Source organism: Amyelois transitella, chromosome 18 (genome assembly GCF_032362555.1).
Source record: "Amyelois transitella isolate CPQ chromosome 18, ilAmyTran1.1, whole genome shotgun sequence".
In the NCBI taxonomy this organism is placed as follows: domain Eukaryota; kingdom Metazoa; phylum Arthropoda; class Insecta; order Lepidoptera; family Pyralidae; genus Amyelois; species Amyelois transitella.
Genome location: NC_083521.1, coordinates 2920552 through 2935560, shown reverse-complemented (window position 1 = coordinate 2935560; position 15009 = coordinate 2920552). Strand labels below are relative to the sequence as shown.

The window sequence follows — 15009 nt, the reverse complement described above, 5'->3', positions numbered from 1 at the left end:
GTGTGCATCAGAAAGTAATATGCGTTGATTGCAGATAACATCCATCTTTAAAGCGATAATTACAACGTTATATTGAAATCTTGAATAGACTCAGAGATCAGAAGTTATTATATTAGGCAGCTTTTCAGCAACGATTTAGGATTTTAACGATTTACAATTATCTTTACCACTTCGGGGCTAGCATGACATATCACCATTCTGCTGTTTGTTCTGCCGCGAAAAGGGAAAGGGGAAAGGGTTAAGTAAAGCAAGAAGGGTGAAGTTGGTTACTATCTCATTGAAGCAGAGCCCCAAATGCGAGTGTGCAAGATCGGGCAAATGGGTAAGTCCATACAAGGGACTGAAATCACTCATTGCGACCCTGGAGCCGGGGTCCGGGCGTCTTTCGCGAGGCAAGGAAGAGGAAGGGGACGGCTGCGAGCGCTTCATGGATAAATCCATTGGCACGTCGTCTGACGAGGTGGATGAACTGAGGTCGAGGCCTGCGGTAGCGGGCGAGGCAGGCGCGGCGGCGGGGGACTCCGTGCGCGCGCGCTTTCGGGGCGGTTCCCCGTCGTTGCTCCTGTCGGTTTCGGGAGAGGAGAGCTGCGAGGTCTTGAAGCGCAGTTTGTCCTGGTTCTTGCACCAGCCGCGTAGGGTGGACTCGGGTACGCTGATGTCGCGCGCCACCGACGCCTTGGACTCGCCCTCGTTGACGCGCTGGATGGCCTTCATTTTATCCTCCGGCGTCAAAGCGCGCCTGGGCCGCTTGCATTTCGTCGCCATTTTACCAACTCGCTTCCTGTAACAAAAAAAATTCACGTTAGTGTTAGTGATGCAAGCAGTTGTATATCGAAATATAACCATATTAGCTTTTTTCGACTTGGTAAGTGCCAGCAACAGCGCTATATGTCTCTACAGAGGCTTCGCTTTGAAGACGCAAAATGTTTGAATTAAAAAGACCTCTAAAACAGGGCATCATTTATATAAAAAAATCAATACATATAAAACAGTAAAAAAATATTTCTTACGATGAAGTAGTAACCGAGCATGAACTTGAAAAAATTCTTGTTGTTGATTTACTATTTACTTAAAATTTTCTAATTTAATTTTATTTTTAATCCATTACTATTTATTGAACAACGAAATAGGTACGTTATTTTAATTGTTCAGTTAGCAAATAATACATTATTAATAATTTACTGTATAATGTCCGTCACATTACTTAAATATTTTTAATTTATTTAAAAATTACGGTCATACGATTTATATGTTTGCTTTTACATTATTTAAAATCCACAAAGTTAAGAAACACAAGAACGACTGGTTGTTTAAATTTGAATAACAAAAATAAAACTTACTTGCGATCTGCCGTCATTTGGGGTCCGCTTACAAGTTTTCTTAACACGTTCATTATTGCACACTGAAATAGCACATTCAATAACAACCGAACCTCAATTCTATCTTCTCTGTCTACCCCGCAAGGGATGTAGACGTGATTATATGTATTTATGTATGTAGGTATAACAACTGTAAGGCGCTCACGCGCAGAGACGTGCGTCTCGGGTGACGACAACGACAATATAACCGGTGCGATGCAAAGTGCGCTGGCCGCCCTGTTCCCGCCCTGCACGCGCTCCACCACCCCGCACCGCACCCCCGCCCCGCCCCAGCTGTCCCACCTCCGCGCGCTTCCCGCGTAAACACAGCCATCCCGACACAATTATGTACTAATTTCTTGAACTTTCGCGCAATCCCGCTGTTCCAATTTTTCTCAGCGAAAGTTTTCCCACTTTTCCAAGTGCGCAAATCTGTCTCGCGGCCGTCTACGAAGTACATAAATAGTTAACAGTTAATTACTACGATTCCTCGCCAGGAAAAAATTGATTCACTGGCTCGTAGAAATCTACGAACTTTCGTAGCTTGTGCTACGAATGTCTACGATTTTGTTCTGTCTCGTTCTGTGTCGTGTCAGAGCATATAGTGTAAGAATATTACTTGATTCAATTTATTTATTGTCTCTACTACATCTATATGCGTTTATGGGATGCCTATGAAGCATACTGATATGTAGTCTTTACGTTTCACATTTTCACGTTCGTGTTATTATATTTTCATAGTCCTCGTAGTTGGAGAGCTAGTGAACCCTCCGAGTTACGATCTTTCTGTAAAGCTAGAAATTTGTAGAGTGATAATTCTTAGCACGCCGATAGCATTTTTTTATAATAATCTATAAATAAAATAAATGATATTAAATTTTGAAGCTTACAGTAGGAAGTTTTTTTATCCTATGTATTTTACATTTTAAGAATTAAAAGGACTGATGTCGTGTAGGGCAGATGCCTGACAGGTCATGATTTTTGGCCTTGGTGTGCTATGAATCATCACTCTACAAATTTCTAGCCTTACAGGAAGACCGTAACTCGGAGGGTTCACTAGCTCTTAGACTAACTTTTAGACTTTACCAAAGTGATAACTCAAATAATACGTCACCCGAGAAACTCCCATTAGATTAATTACTATGAACTTATTTAATTAGCAATATATATGACCATGCTAATTGAATATATACATACATAAAATCACGCCTCTTTCCCGGAGGGGTAGGCAGAGACTACCTCTTTCCACTTGCCACGATCTCTGCATATTTCCTTCGCTTCATCCACATTCATAACTCTCTTCATGCAAGCTCGGCGGTTTCGGGTACTTTTGACCTGACCCTTTACAGGGTCAGGGTATATCATATCGTATATATATCGTATCATAGGGTAATATCTGCCTGAATCACAGCTAGCCATATTAAAATGTTTAGTGCTTTTATCTCTTTGGCCCCTTTGAATAATTGAATACAAATATGATAAATTACAATGCACTACTAAGATTTGTATTACAACACAGAACTGAGGCTCTCTCAAACAGGTGAGTGAATGTACTAGTAAATCACTGCGGAACAATTATAACGTGTTGTTCCCAGCGCATCGGCTGGCTAAGGTAGGGAATCATTTCAGAGTAATTGTATAAGATTTTATAATTAATTACCAAAAAGTGTTTTTGAAATGAATGATAGAAAATTTAAAAAGTAAAATAGAGATGAGCTTTGCATGAAAGCCTATTACATGTGTGGTCTGGGCTTGACATGATGACCTCTTAAATAAATAAATAATAATCATAAGTTTTAAAGATGTTGAATTTTTCCTAAGCCAAGTAAAAGACATAAACGAGCAGTCATTTCTATGACTCTTTCATTGGCATTCATTTTTGAATTATTATTAATTTTTCATGTGAAATATACCGCAGGTAGATTTAGAATAAATATAAGTGCATGCGTCACTTCCTTTGAGCGGCAGTTTTAACAACCAAAATCTCACCCTGATAGTTCGCTACAATGCCAATTACTTTAGAAAGATGACGCAATATTCTTAGCAGTAAACCAGTTTTCATTGAAGTAAACAAAAGCTTTCCTTCATTATTCCGATGAATACACGGCGAACACTATTGTTCAAAATTTACCTACAGTTTTTAAAAGTTTTATTATAGTATATTTTTTAATTTCGTCGTGTTTTGGTGAATGATTTGTCAAAATAGTCATATACATATTTTTTCACATAACAATGTAGGTGTTATTTAGACATTTTAATATAACTGTCATAAGAATATTTTTACGATAACGCTTACATGACTTTCATATACAACTCTTTGTCATATAAACGTACATACATACATAAAATCACGCCTCTTTCCCGGAGGGGTAGGCAGAGACTACATCTTTCCACTTACCACAATCTTTGCATACTTTTTCGTTTTATCCACATTCATAACTCTCCTCATGTAATCTCAAAGTTATGGGTACTCGTGAGTTTACTCTTGATCAAGGTATCAAATTAAGTACGTCCTGGCGTTCTTTCAGGCCTTTCCATTCACTCTCCCCTTGTATATTAGCACAGTCAACCTGCTTTTATTTATCGTTCTTTTCTTTTCCTATTACTATATCTTCTTTAATATCACAACATCCCTTATTACCCTGTTTTTTATCCGGTCACTCAATTTCATCAAACACCGATCATTTTCCTTAACGCTCTCATTTCCACCGCATTCATTCCGCTTATGTGAAAAAAAAAACAAACTTCAAACCAAAGCGGCAATAAAATGTTTTAATTTGATTGTTTGTTGGGGTTTTATTCTCTACTCTCGCACGTGGCCTTTGAAAATCCCGCAAGTTTCTAGGTACAGATATAGTACTAATAAAATCCATTACTTTTATATCAGACACCGAATAACTACTCGTATTCGTTTTCCACTATTTAAAATCCACCAATGACAACCACCACCTATGACAACCTTATATAAATTGTTATAAATGCGAAAGTAAGTTTGTTTATTACCTCTTCACGCGTTATCAACGCGTACAATCTTTTTCGAGAAGCATAACATACGAGCTACCTTTCATCCCGGTTAAAACAGGAAGTTCCCGTGGAATTTGCGACAAACCTATATCCTTTTGTAAGTGGCGCTAAATTCGCGCATTCGTAGCTGCGGGCAATAGCTAGTTTTCTATCATAACAAATTGAAGAACTTAAAGTATCACTTTATCACATTACAAACGTCAAATAAAATTATAGATATATAAAAGACAGCAAATGGTCAGCTAAGTTAACCTTAGTTTAAACGGAGTTTATCTGATGAACCGGTATTAGAAACGCAATTTGTGCACAGTTATGGAATCAATAGCGTTATCGATTAGATACTGCCGTCAAAAAGACCTCAAAAGATTAGACTACATGTAATGTAAGGAAGGCTGTCGCAGCGTCTATTCATAATGGATGCACAATATGACTTTTATATAATGTAATCGTTATTTTATTGTCTTGTAAAGATGATGCTAGTTTCATATTGAGCTAATTAAGATACTCATAACAGGTATTATGAAGTTCGTTGAAATTTGCCAGTATTTTTGACGGACAGTTAATATTGTGTCTTTCTATGTAATTTGAGGTCATATAACCAGTTTATAAGTTGTAAATCATTGCGCAATCAAGAATTTTTTAAATGTAAAAGTAATGATTAATTATTCTTATTTAATTTTTTATAAAGTATCTTGTGCAAATGTTCCTAATTCATTGGCGGTATAGCCACGCTGAATTTCTTTGGCAATCCTTTATACCAGATACGACCAAGAGCGGGGTTCACCTCTTCTTTGAGCTATACGGTACCAATGCGGCTGTAAGACGTTTCGCGTCTTCTTCACAGCACCGCATGGGCTCAGAAACCACAGGAACAAAAACATAGCGTGCATCCATAGCCGCGTATTTGAGCCGCTTTTTCGCTGCTGCTTCCTCAGCACTTGCAGCCGCCATACCAACAATACGTTATATCACAGCAGCCGTCATACCCCGATGATCCTCAGGCTTTTTTTAAGTTTAGCTATTTAATGGTATTAAATAATATACTAGGTAGACATTATATTCAAATAACAATGTGTTGCTCAAGCTCCTCAGGTAGTTACAGCGTTGCAATATACAGGAGGTTACTGAAAAAGGTTTTAGCAGTCTGTAATGGAAAATTAACAGAATCATATTAAGATAGACAGCGAGACAAGAACATTGAGCAGTGTCGATTATTGAATTACCTCTAGTCTCAGGATTTTTTCGTTTAAACCTTTACAAACTTTAGGTTGTCTTTAAGTGTCGCTTATTATTTTTTTGGATTTATAAAAAAAAATACGGAGCTGTTTTTGAATAAAATTTTGACTATAATTCGTAAATCGAAAAGTAAAACAAAACACAATCGGACGCGTGCATTGCGTCATTGCGGCACAAAGGAGGTTGAATAGGAGCTTCAACAAGGTAATATGAGTAATATCAGTGCAACGAAATCGTCTATCGTATTTTTTTATTGCTTTCCTTTTTCCAGGAACTTAATTCAATACCTTGGATTTCTGTAGGTAATTAATTGTTTTCTACCTGTGGAGAGATAACACAGTAAACTTGTTGATATTTTTATTTTCTATCCTTTTGTAGCGGGAGCGATAAGGTCCGGCTCGACCGCCACATAGGGAAGGCTAGATGTTATACCTGCAGGCAGGATTATTTCATTTAAACCCTTACAAACTTTAGGTAATATGAGTAATATCAGTGCAATTCTACGAGTATACTGTCATAGTGCATTCTCGTGCTCGGCTCTGCACTAATGGTGTTAAAGCATTAGAGATAGGATTGTATACTCAGCCAACAGGTCCGTTTTGCGAAGCAATGGATTTGAAATATCTGCCTGAATCACAGCTAGCCATATTAAAATGTTCAGTGCTTTAGGAAGTTAGTGCTTTTATCTCTTTGGCCCCTTTACGAAGTCATAAATTATATATTTTTATTTAATCATAAGGAGAATAGAAATAAAGCAAGATTTGCTTTTAAGGTTCAGTCAAGTTTAATATCTCAACATTTTAGATATCATGAAACATTATCAACAACATTTAAAAAATTCTAACATTCAAAAATTTTTACAAAATATTTTTCCCTCGAATAATTTCAAGAAGAGCTATGTATACAATATTTGAACATTCCTTTTTTACTTTAGGTTGCAACGATGTTTTAGCAATACTGCGAACTATCTCATAACGATATACACTAATAATAAGGAATAAAAATTATTTATAACTCTCAATAATTTTTAAATTTTGATCACAGTGTCCTTAACTGGTAATAACGTAAAATATTTTCCCACGTCGAGACATGACATTGTCTTTACATTACACAACGATCACTTAGAGCTAGCGGAATAGATCATCTATCTTTTTGCGATCGATGAATCATTGCACATTCGCGTTGGCACACTGTGCGTGCTTTCGCGTTTGGTTGCGTGTTGCCGCGATGTGATCGTCGGTCAACTACTACTTATTGTTGTTGTAATACTTACTACTAGGTACTTATATTCTAAACACGTAACAGTTGTGTGCACCAGAAAGTAATATGCGTTGATTGCAGATAACATCCATCTTTAAAGCGATAATTACAACGTTAAATAACTTATTGAAATCTTGAATAGACTCAGAGATGAGAAGTTATTATATTAGGCAGCTTTTCAGCAACGATTTAGGATTTTAACGATTTAAAATTATCTTTACCACTTCGGGGCTAGCATGACATATCACCATTCTGCTGTTTGTTCTGCCGCGAAAAGGGACAGCGATAGTTATCGCGCGATAAAAACGGCGTCGCGCGTGCCATGCTGGCCCCGCAGGAATCTTATTTTGGTAAACATAGTTAGATTGCACTTTTCTAAAAAGTGGATAATATAATAACTGCTATAGTTAACTTTAGAGACTCGTATCGCTCGGTGGGGATCAATGTCAGTTAGAGCTTAAATCTAATTAATTCATACATACATACATAAACTCACGCCTCTTTCCCGGAGGGGTAGGCAGAGACTACCTCTTTCCACTTGCCACGATCCCTGCATACTTCCTTTGCTTCATCCACATTCATAACTCTCTTCATGCAAGCTCGGCGGTTTCGGGCACTTTTGACCTGACCCTTCACCAGGACGTCCTTAATTTGATCAAGATATGTTCGTCTAGGTCTTCCCACCCCGACCTTTCCCTCCACACTCTCCTTGTATATCTGCTTAGTCAACCTGTTTTCATTCATCCTCTCCACATGACCGAACCATCTCAACATACCCTTTTCTATTCCTGTAACTACATCTTCTTTCACATCACAACATTCCCTTATCACGCTGTTCCTTATCCGGTCACTCAATTTCACACCCAACATACTCCTTAACGCTCTCATTTCCACTGCATTTATTCTGCTTTCGTGCTTCTTTTGCCATACCCAACTTTCACTCCCATACATTAATGTCGGGACCAACACGCCCCTGTGCACAGCCAGTCGAGCCTTTTTGGATAGTTTCTGACTGCTCATAAAGGCATGCAAAGCTCCATTCACCATGTTCCCCGCGTTCACTCTCCTTTCAATATCACTATCACACTTGCCATCTGATGTAAACTTTGATCCTAGATATACAAACTCTTTCACTTGCTCAACTTTTTCTCCTCCAATCAAAATATTACATGCTGTCATTTCTTTCTCCATTTCAAAAACCAGTGTTTTAGTTTTACTTACGTTCACTTTCATTCCTTTCTCTTTTAAAACTTCATGCATACAGTTTACCATCTCCTGTAACTCCTCCGCTGATGACGCCAGTATAACCTGATCGTCGGCATAGAGCAGACATTTGACGAGTAATTCATTCATCCTTAATCCACTTTCAGACTCTTTCAAATCTGTCAAACAACTATCCATAAATAGGTTGAACAGCCACGGTGACGCAACACATCCCTGCCTAACACCTTTCTCAATCTTAAACCACTCAGTGTGCGCTCCGTTTATCTTGTGTCAACAAGCACTCGAATCCTCATATAAGGATTTCAGTGCTCGTATCAAGAGACTGCTCACCCCATGCATAGAAAGTGCTGACCACAATTCATTCCTCTCAACTCTGTCATAGGCCTTTTCCAAATCCACGAATGTGCAATAGACTTTTTGACTCTTGGCCAAAAACTTTTCGGCTATGCACCGCAAAGAAAAGACCTGATCAGTACATCCCATTCCCTTTCGAAATCCCGCTTGAGCATCCCATATTTTGTCATCAGTTTCATTCCTGACTCTATTAATCAATACCTTAGCATACAATTTGCCGACGACGCTAAGCAGGCTTATACCACGATAATTTTTGCAGTCCAGTTGTGACCCTTTTCCTTTGTAAAGTGGCACAATAACAGCCTTACACCAATCTTTTGGTACTCGGCCGCTTCTCCAACACAAATTGAAAAGGCAGTACAACTGTCTAGCTACGACGCCTTTTCCTGCTTTAAGCATCTCGACCGACACTCTATCATACCCGGCAGCCTTACCCGCTTTCATACTCTTAAGTGCTTCCACAATTTCAAACATTTCAATTTCGCCTTCCATCTCATTCTCTTTTTCTTCGCTATAGCAGAACTCTTTCTTATTTTCTTCCTTTTTTTCAAATAAACTCTCAAAATAGTCCTTCCATATCTTTAGCACACATTCTTCTCCTTTCACAACGCTACCATCCTGGCATCTGATCCTAGTCAGCTCTCTGGTTATAGTTTTTCCTCGGGCTGACCTTACGGATTTCCAGAATACTTTCAGATTTGACTGAAAGTCTTCTGATAGCCTTTTATCAAAATCCTCTTTATACTCTTCTTTCTTTCTAATCACAGCTTTCTTAACCAAATCTTTCATTTTTTTATATTCCTTACGTGCTTCATTCACATCCTCATCTATAACCTCTTGCATTCTTAAGTTAGCTTTTGTTGCTAACAAATCCAGCCATGCTTTCTTCTTTAATCGCACAAGTTCTTGCACATCTTTACTCATCCACGCATTTTTGTGATTTTTCCCTTTCCTTCTTCTACTTACACCACACACTTCAACAGCTACTTTCACAATTCTTTCTTTAAATTCCTTCCATCCATCTTCAATATTGCTCCTCTCATCTAAATCTTCAATTTCATCCTTCAGTCTATTAATATACTTCTTACCTACATCCATATCTTGCAAATTTTCTACTTTCACTCTTTCCAAAGCGCTGGTTTGCTCCCTTACCCTGTGCCGCCAGCGATTGAAGATACCCCTTATCCGGGATATCACCAGTAAATGGTCCGAGTCAATGCCAGCACCGCGATATGCACGGGTATCCAGCACTTTGTTCTTCAATCTTTCATCTACAATCACAAAGTCTATCATACTTTTTAAAATACCTTCCACTCTTGTATAGGTGTGGATCTCTTTATGTTGAAACATTGAGTTCGACACAAAAAGATCCCACTCTAGACAAATTTCTAATACACTTCTTCCATTATCATTCACCTTTTCGTCACCAAACGCACCAAGCACCTTTTCATATCCATCACGCTTTACACCCACCCATCCATTAAAATCACCTAACATAATAATCTTCTCATTTGGCTTGGTAACTTTCAATACTTCTCTTACACTATTCCAGAACTCCTCGTTTTCGCTTTTTGCTGATGTTGTACCCCTCGAACCCACATCCCACGGTGCATAAACACCTAAAACGAAGATCCGAGTGATTCCAACTTTCAGCCTAATCCATAGAAGACGAGGGCTGACACACTCATACTCATTCACACACTCAGCCATTCGTGCAGAAAGGATTAGACCGACCCCTTGACAGCCTCGGCTGGTACTGGAAATTCCAGACCAATACGCCGTGTAAGGGCCGTGCTGCGTCGCGTCGCATCCTTTCCGCTTCGTTTCATTCACGCACAACACATCCAACCGTCTTTCATCCATCATCTGGCATACTTCCTCAATCTTTTCCTTCATTCCTCCTCTTACATTCATCGTCGCAAAACGGCTTTCAGCAGACCGCATACCGCTCCCGCCGGGAACGAGACGTGATGGGGTGCGGACACCATCGCCGCCATTTAGGTGCTTTTTACGGATCATCATGCGATTCCCACGAGACGCAAGGGAACAATTTTGTCCGCCCCAGCAGAGCCCCGCATGCCAGGGTAAGGCTAGCCATTACCTGGGGGTCGCCCAACCCCATGGCGGAAGTGGCACGCTCGAGACTAGGCTCGCCCCTAGCCATGCATCCATCGGCGCGGCAGACCTTAGATTGGCAGCATTAATTCATAACTTAAATAAAATTAGACCGACCTATGTTTACAATATTTAAACATTGGTTTTTTACTTTAGGTTGCAACGATGTATACACTACTAATAAGGAATAATAATTATTTATAACTCTCAATAATTTTTTAATTTTGATCACAGTGTCCTTAACTGGTAATAACGTAAAATATTTTCCCACGTCGAGACATGACATTGTCTTTACATTACACAACGATCACTTAGAGCTAGCGGAATAGATCATCTATCTTTTGCGATCGATGAATCATTGCACATTCGCGTTGGCACACTGTGCGTGCTTTCGCGTTTGGTTGCGTGTTGCCGCGATGTGATCGTCGGTCAACTACTACTTATTGTTGTTGTAATACTTACTACTAGGTACTTATATTCTAAACACGTAACAGTTGTGTGCATCAGAAAGTAATATGCGTTGATTGCAGATAACATCCATCTTTAAAGCGATAATTACAACGTTAAATAACTTATTGAAATCTTGAATAGATTCATAGATGAGAAGTTATTATATTAGGCAGCTTTTCAGCAACGATTTAGGATTTTAACGATTTAAAATTATCTTTACCACTTCGGGGCTAGCATGACATATCACCATTCTGCTGTTTGTTCTGCCGCGAAAAGGGAAAGGGGAAAGGGTTAAGTAAAGCAAGAAGGGTGAAGTTGGTTACTATCTCATTGAAGCAGAGCCCCAAATGTGAGTGTGCAAGACCGGGCAAATGGGTAAGTCCGTACAAGGGACTGAAATCACTCATTGCGACGCTGGAGCCGGGGTCCGGGCGTCTTTCGCGAGGCAAGGAAGAGGAAGGGGACGGCTGCGAGCGCTTCATGGATAAATCCATTGGCACGTCGTCTGACGAGGTGGATGAACTGAGGTCGAGGCCTGCGGTAGCGGGCGAGGCAGGCGCGGCGGCGGGGGACTCCGTGCGCGCGCGCTTTCGGGGCGGTTCCCCGTCGTTGCTCCTGTCGGTTTCGGGAGAGGAGAGCTGCGAGGTCTTGAAGCGCAGTTTGTCCTGGTTCTTGCACCAGCCGCGTAGGGTGGACTCGGGTACGCTGATGTCGCGCGCCACCGACGCCTTGGACTCGCCCTCGTTGACGCGCTGGATGGCCTTCATTTTATCCTCCGGCGTCAAAGCGCGCCTGGGCCGCTTGCATTTCGTCGCCATTTTACCAACTCGCTTCCTGTAACAAAAAAAATTCACGTTAGTGTTAGTGATGCAAGCAGTTGTATATCGAAATATAACCATATTAGCTTTTTTCGACTTGGTAAGTGCCAGCAACAGCGCTATATGTCTCTACAGAGGCTTCGCTTTGAAGACGCAAAATGTTTGAATTAAAAAGACCTCAAAAACAGGGCATCATTTATATAAAAAATCAAATCATATAAAACAGTAAAAAAAAAATTTCTTACGATGAAGTAGTAACCGAGCATGAACTTGAAAAAATTCTTGTGGTTGATTTACTATTTGCTTAAAATTTTCTAATTTAATTTTATTTTTAATCCTTTACTATTTATTTAACAACGAAATAGGTACGTTTATTTAATTGTTCAGTTATCAAATAATACATTATTAATAATTTACTGTATAATTTCCGTCACCTTACTTTAATAATATTTAATTTATTTAAAAATTACGGTCATATGATTTATATGTTTGCTTTTACATTATTTAAAATCCACAAAGTTAAGAAACACAAGAACGACTGGTTGTTTAAATTTGAATAACAAAAATAAAACTTACTTGCGATCTGCCGTCATTTGGGGTCCGCTTACAAGTTTACTTAACACGTTCATTATTGCACACTGAAATAGCACATACAATAACAACCGAACCTCAATTCTATCTTCTCTGTCTACCCCGCAAGGGATGTAGACGTGATTATATGTATTTATGTATGTATAACAACTGTAAGGCGCTCACGCGCAGAGACGTGCGTCTCGGGTGACGACAACGACAATATAACCGGTGCGATGCAAAGTGCGCTGGCCGCCCTGTTCCCGCCCTGCACGCGCTCCACCACCCCGCACCGCACCCCCGCCCGGCCCCAGCTGTCCCACCTCCGCGCGCTTCCTTCGTAAACACAGCCATCCCGACACAATTATGTACTAATTTCTTGAACTTTCGCGCAATCCCGCCGTTCCAATTTTTCTCAGCGAAAGTTTTCCCACTTTTTCAAGTGCGCAACTCTGTCTCGCGGCCGTCTACGAAGTACGTAAATAGTTAGCAATTAATTACTACGATTCCACGCCGGAAAAAATTGATTCACTGTCTCGTAGAAATCTACGAACTCTCGTAGCTTGTGCTACGAATGTCTACGATTTTGTTCTCTCTCGTAGAACAGAGCATATAGTGTAAGAATGTTACTTGATTCAATTTATTTAAGTCAGTGCTATATGCATTTATGGGATTTATTTTATTTTTATTTTATTTTATTTTTTTATTTTTTATAAAGTATCTTATGCAAATATTCCTAATTCATTGGCGGTATAGCCACGCTGAATTTCTATGGCAATCCTTTGTACCAGATATGACCAAGAGCGGGGTTCACCACTTCTTTGAGCTATACGGTACCAATGCGGCTGTAAGACGTTTCGCGTCTTCTTCACAGCACCGCATGGGCTCAGAAACCACAGGAACAAAAACATAGCGTGCATCCATAGCCGCGTATTTGAGCCGCTGCTTCCTTAGCACTTGCAGCCGCCATACCAATAATACGTTATATCACTGCAGCCGTCAGTCCCCGATGATCCTCAGGCTTTTTTTAAGTTTAGCTATTTAAAGGTATTAAATAATATACTAGGTAGACATTATATTCAAATAACAATGTGTTGCTCAAGCTCCTCAGGTAGTTACAGCGTTGCAATATACAGGAGGTTACTGAAAAAGGTTTTAGTAGTCTGTAATGGAAAATTAACAGAATCATATTAAGATAGACAGCGAGACAAGAACATTGAGCAGTGTCGATTATTGAATTACCTCTAGTCTCAGGATTTTTTCGTTTAAACCTTTACAAACTTTAGGTTGTCTTTAAGTGTCGCTTATTATTTTTTGGGATTTATAAAAAAAAATACGGAGCTGTTTTTGAATAAAATTTTGACTATAATTCGTCAATCGAAAAGTAAAACAAAACACAATCGGACTCGTGCATTGCGTCATTGCGGCACAAAGGAGGTTGAATAGGAGCTTCAACAAGGTAATATGGGTAATATCAGTGCAACGAAATCGTCTATCGTATTTTTTTATTGCTTTCCTTTTTCCAGGAACTTAATTCAATACCTTGGATTTCTGTAGGTAATTAATTGTTTTCTACCTGTGGAGAGATAACACAGTAAACTTGTTGATATTTTTATTTTCTACTAGCTGTGCCCGCGACTTCGTCCGCGTGGAATAGTTATTTTGGGCATCATATTTATTTTGGCAAACATCCTCCTCCTCGGCTTTATCAATTATAGCTGCTAATTGTTATGCGACTTGGCGACGACTTAGCCCACATCATTACCCGCGACGGAACGGAGACCGTATAGTGACATGAGAGGCCTTTGCCCAGTAGTGGGATCTTACAGGCTGATACTTTACTTTAAAATAGTAATAAGGGCAATCGAAAGATGCGGGTTGAGGGGGGGGGGCAGTTAGGCGGTCACGCGTATTAGAAAGAACGCTGGTTCGCCGTATTAAATGTTTCGCTGCAAATTGCTTATAACGACTATATCTCAAAACCTATTCGTCTGATTTATATACTGTAAATGGCAATTTTAGTCTACATGAAAAGCCGAAAGTAATAAACATATTTATTTGGATAAGGATTAATACTGAATTAAAGAAAATTGGTTTCAAAATAACTTATGTTTATAATCTTAAAAAATGAACATAAAAGTGGTTATTGTAAGTAAACATTAAGAGATAGATATATGCTCTCGCGGACTTTTTTGTGGCAAAAAATGAGTACTTCACATCTTTAGTACATTGTTTTACTATATCTTTGTTGGTTTGCGCAGCGTTCGCGTGGAAAGCTCGCAGATGGCCGACTTATTCAACTTTCACCGTCATTGTTGACGTTTCCCGTAGGAAATCCGGGATAAAATGTAGCCTATAGCCTTCCTCGATAAATAGACTATCTAACAGTGAAAGAATTATTCAAATCGGTTCAGTAGTTTCTGAGATTAGCGCGTTTAAACAAACAAACAAACAAACAAACAAAACAAACTCTTCAGCTTTATAATATTAGTATAGATTCTTTTGTAGCGGGAGCGATAAGGTCCGGCTCGACCGCCACATAGGGAAGGCTAGATGTTATACCTGCAGGCAGGATTTTTTCATTTAAACCCTTACAAACT

The 15009-nt window shown here is 39.4% G+C and overlaps 2 protein-coding genes across 2 annotated transcripts; both read right to left on the bottom strand.

The window, feature by feature from the left end:
• Positions 1–177: 177 nt before the first annotated feature.
• LOC132902808 (protein distal antenna-like) lies at positions 178–765 on the bottom strand. The gene has a single exon (XM_060949230.1). It carries the CDS (start codon positions 763–765, stop codon positions 178–180), a length of 588 nt encoding a protein of 195 aa, XP_060805213.1.
• A 10486-nt stretch (positions 766–11251) lies between these two features.
• Positions 11252–11839, bottom strand: LOC132902807 (protein distal antenna-like). The gene has a single exon (XM_060949229.1). The coding sequence runs from the start codon at positions 11837–11839 to the stop codon at positions 11252–11254; it is 588 nt and encodes a 195-aa protein (XP_060805212.1).
• Positions 11840–15009: the final 3170 nt, after the last annotated feature.

What these genes read in the sequence shown, in the direction of transcription:
- LOC132902808 (XM_060949230.1), bottom strand. Translation starts at nt 765, where the DNA reads ATGGCGACGAAATGCAAGCGGCCCAGGCGCGCTTTGACGCCGGAGGAT.
- LOC132902807 (XM_060949229.1), bottom strand. Translation starts at nt 11,839, where the DNA reads ATGGCGACGAAATGCAAGCGGCCCAGGCGCGCTTTGACGCCGGAGGAT.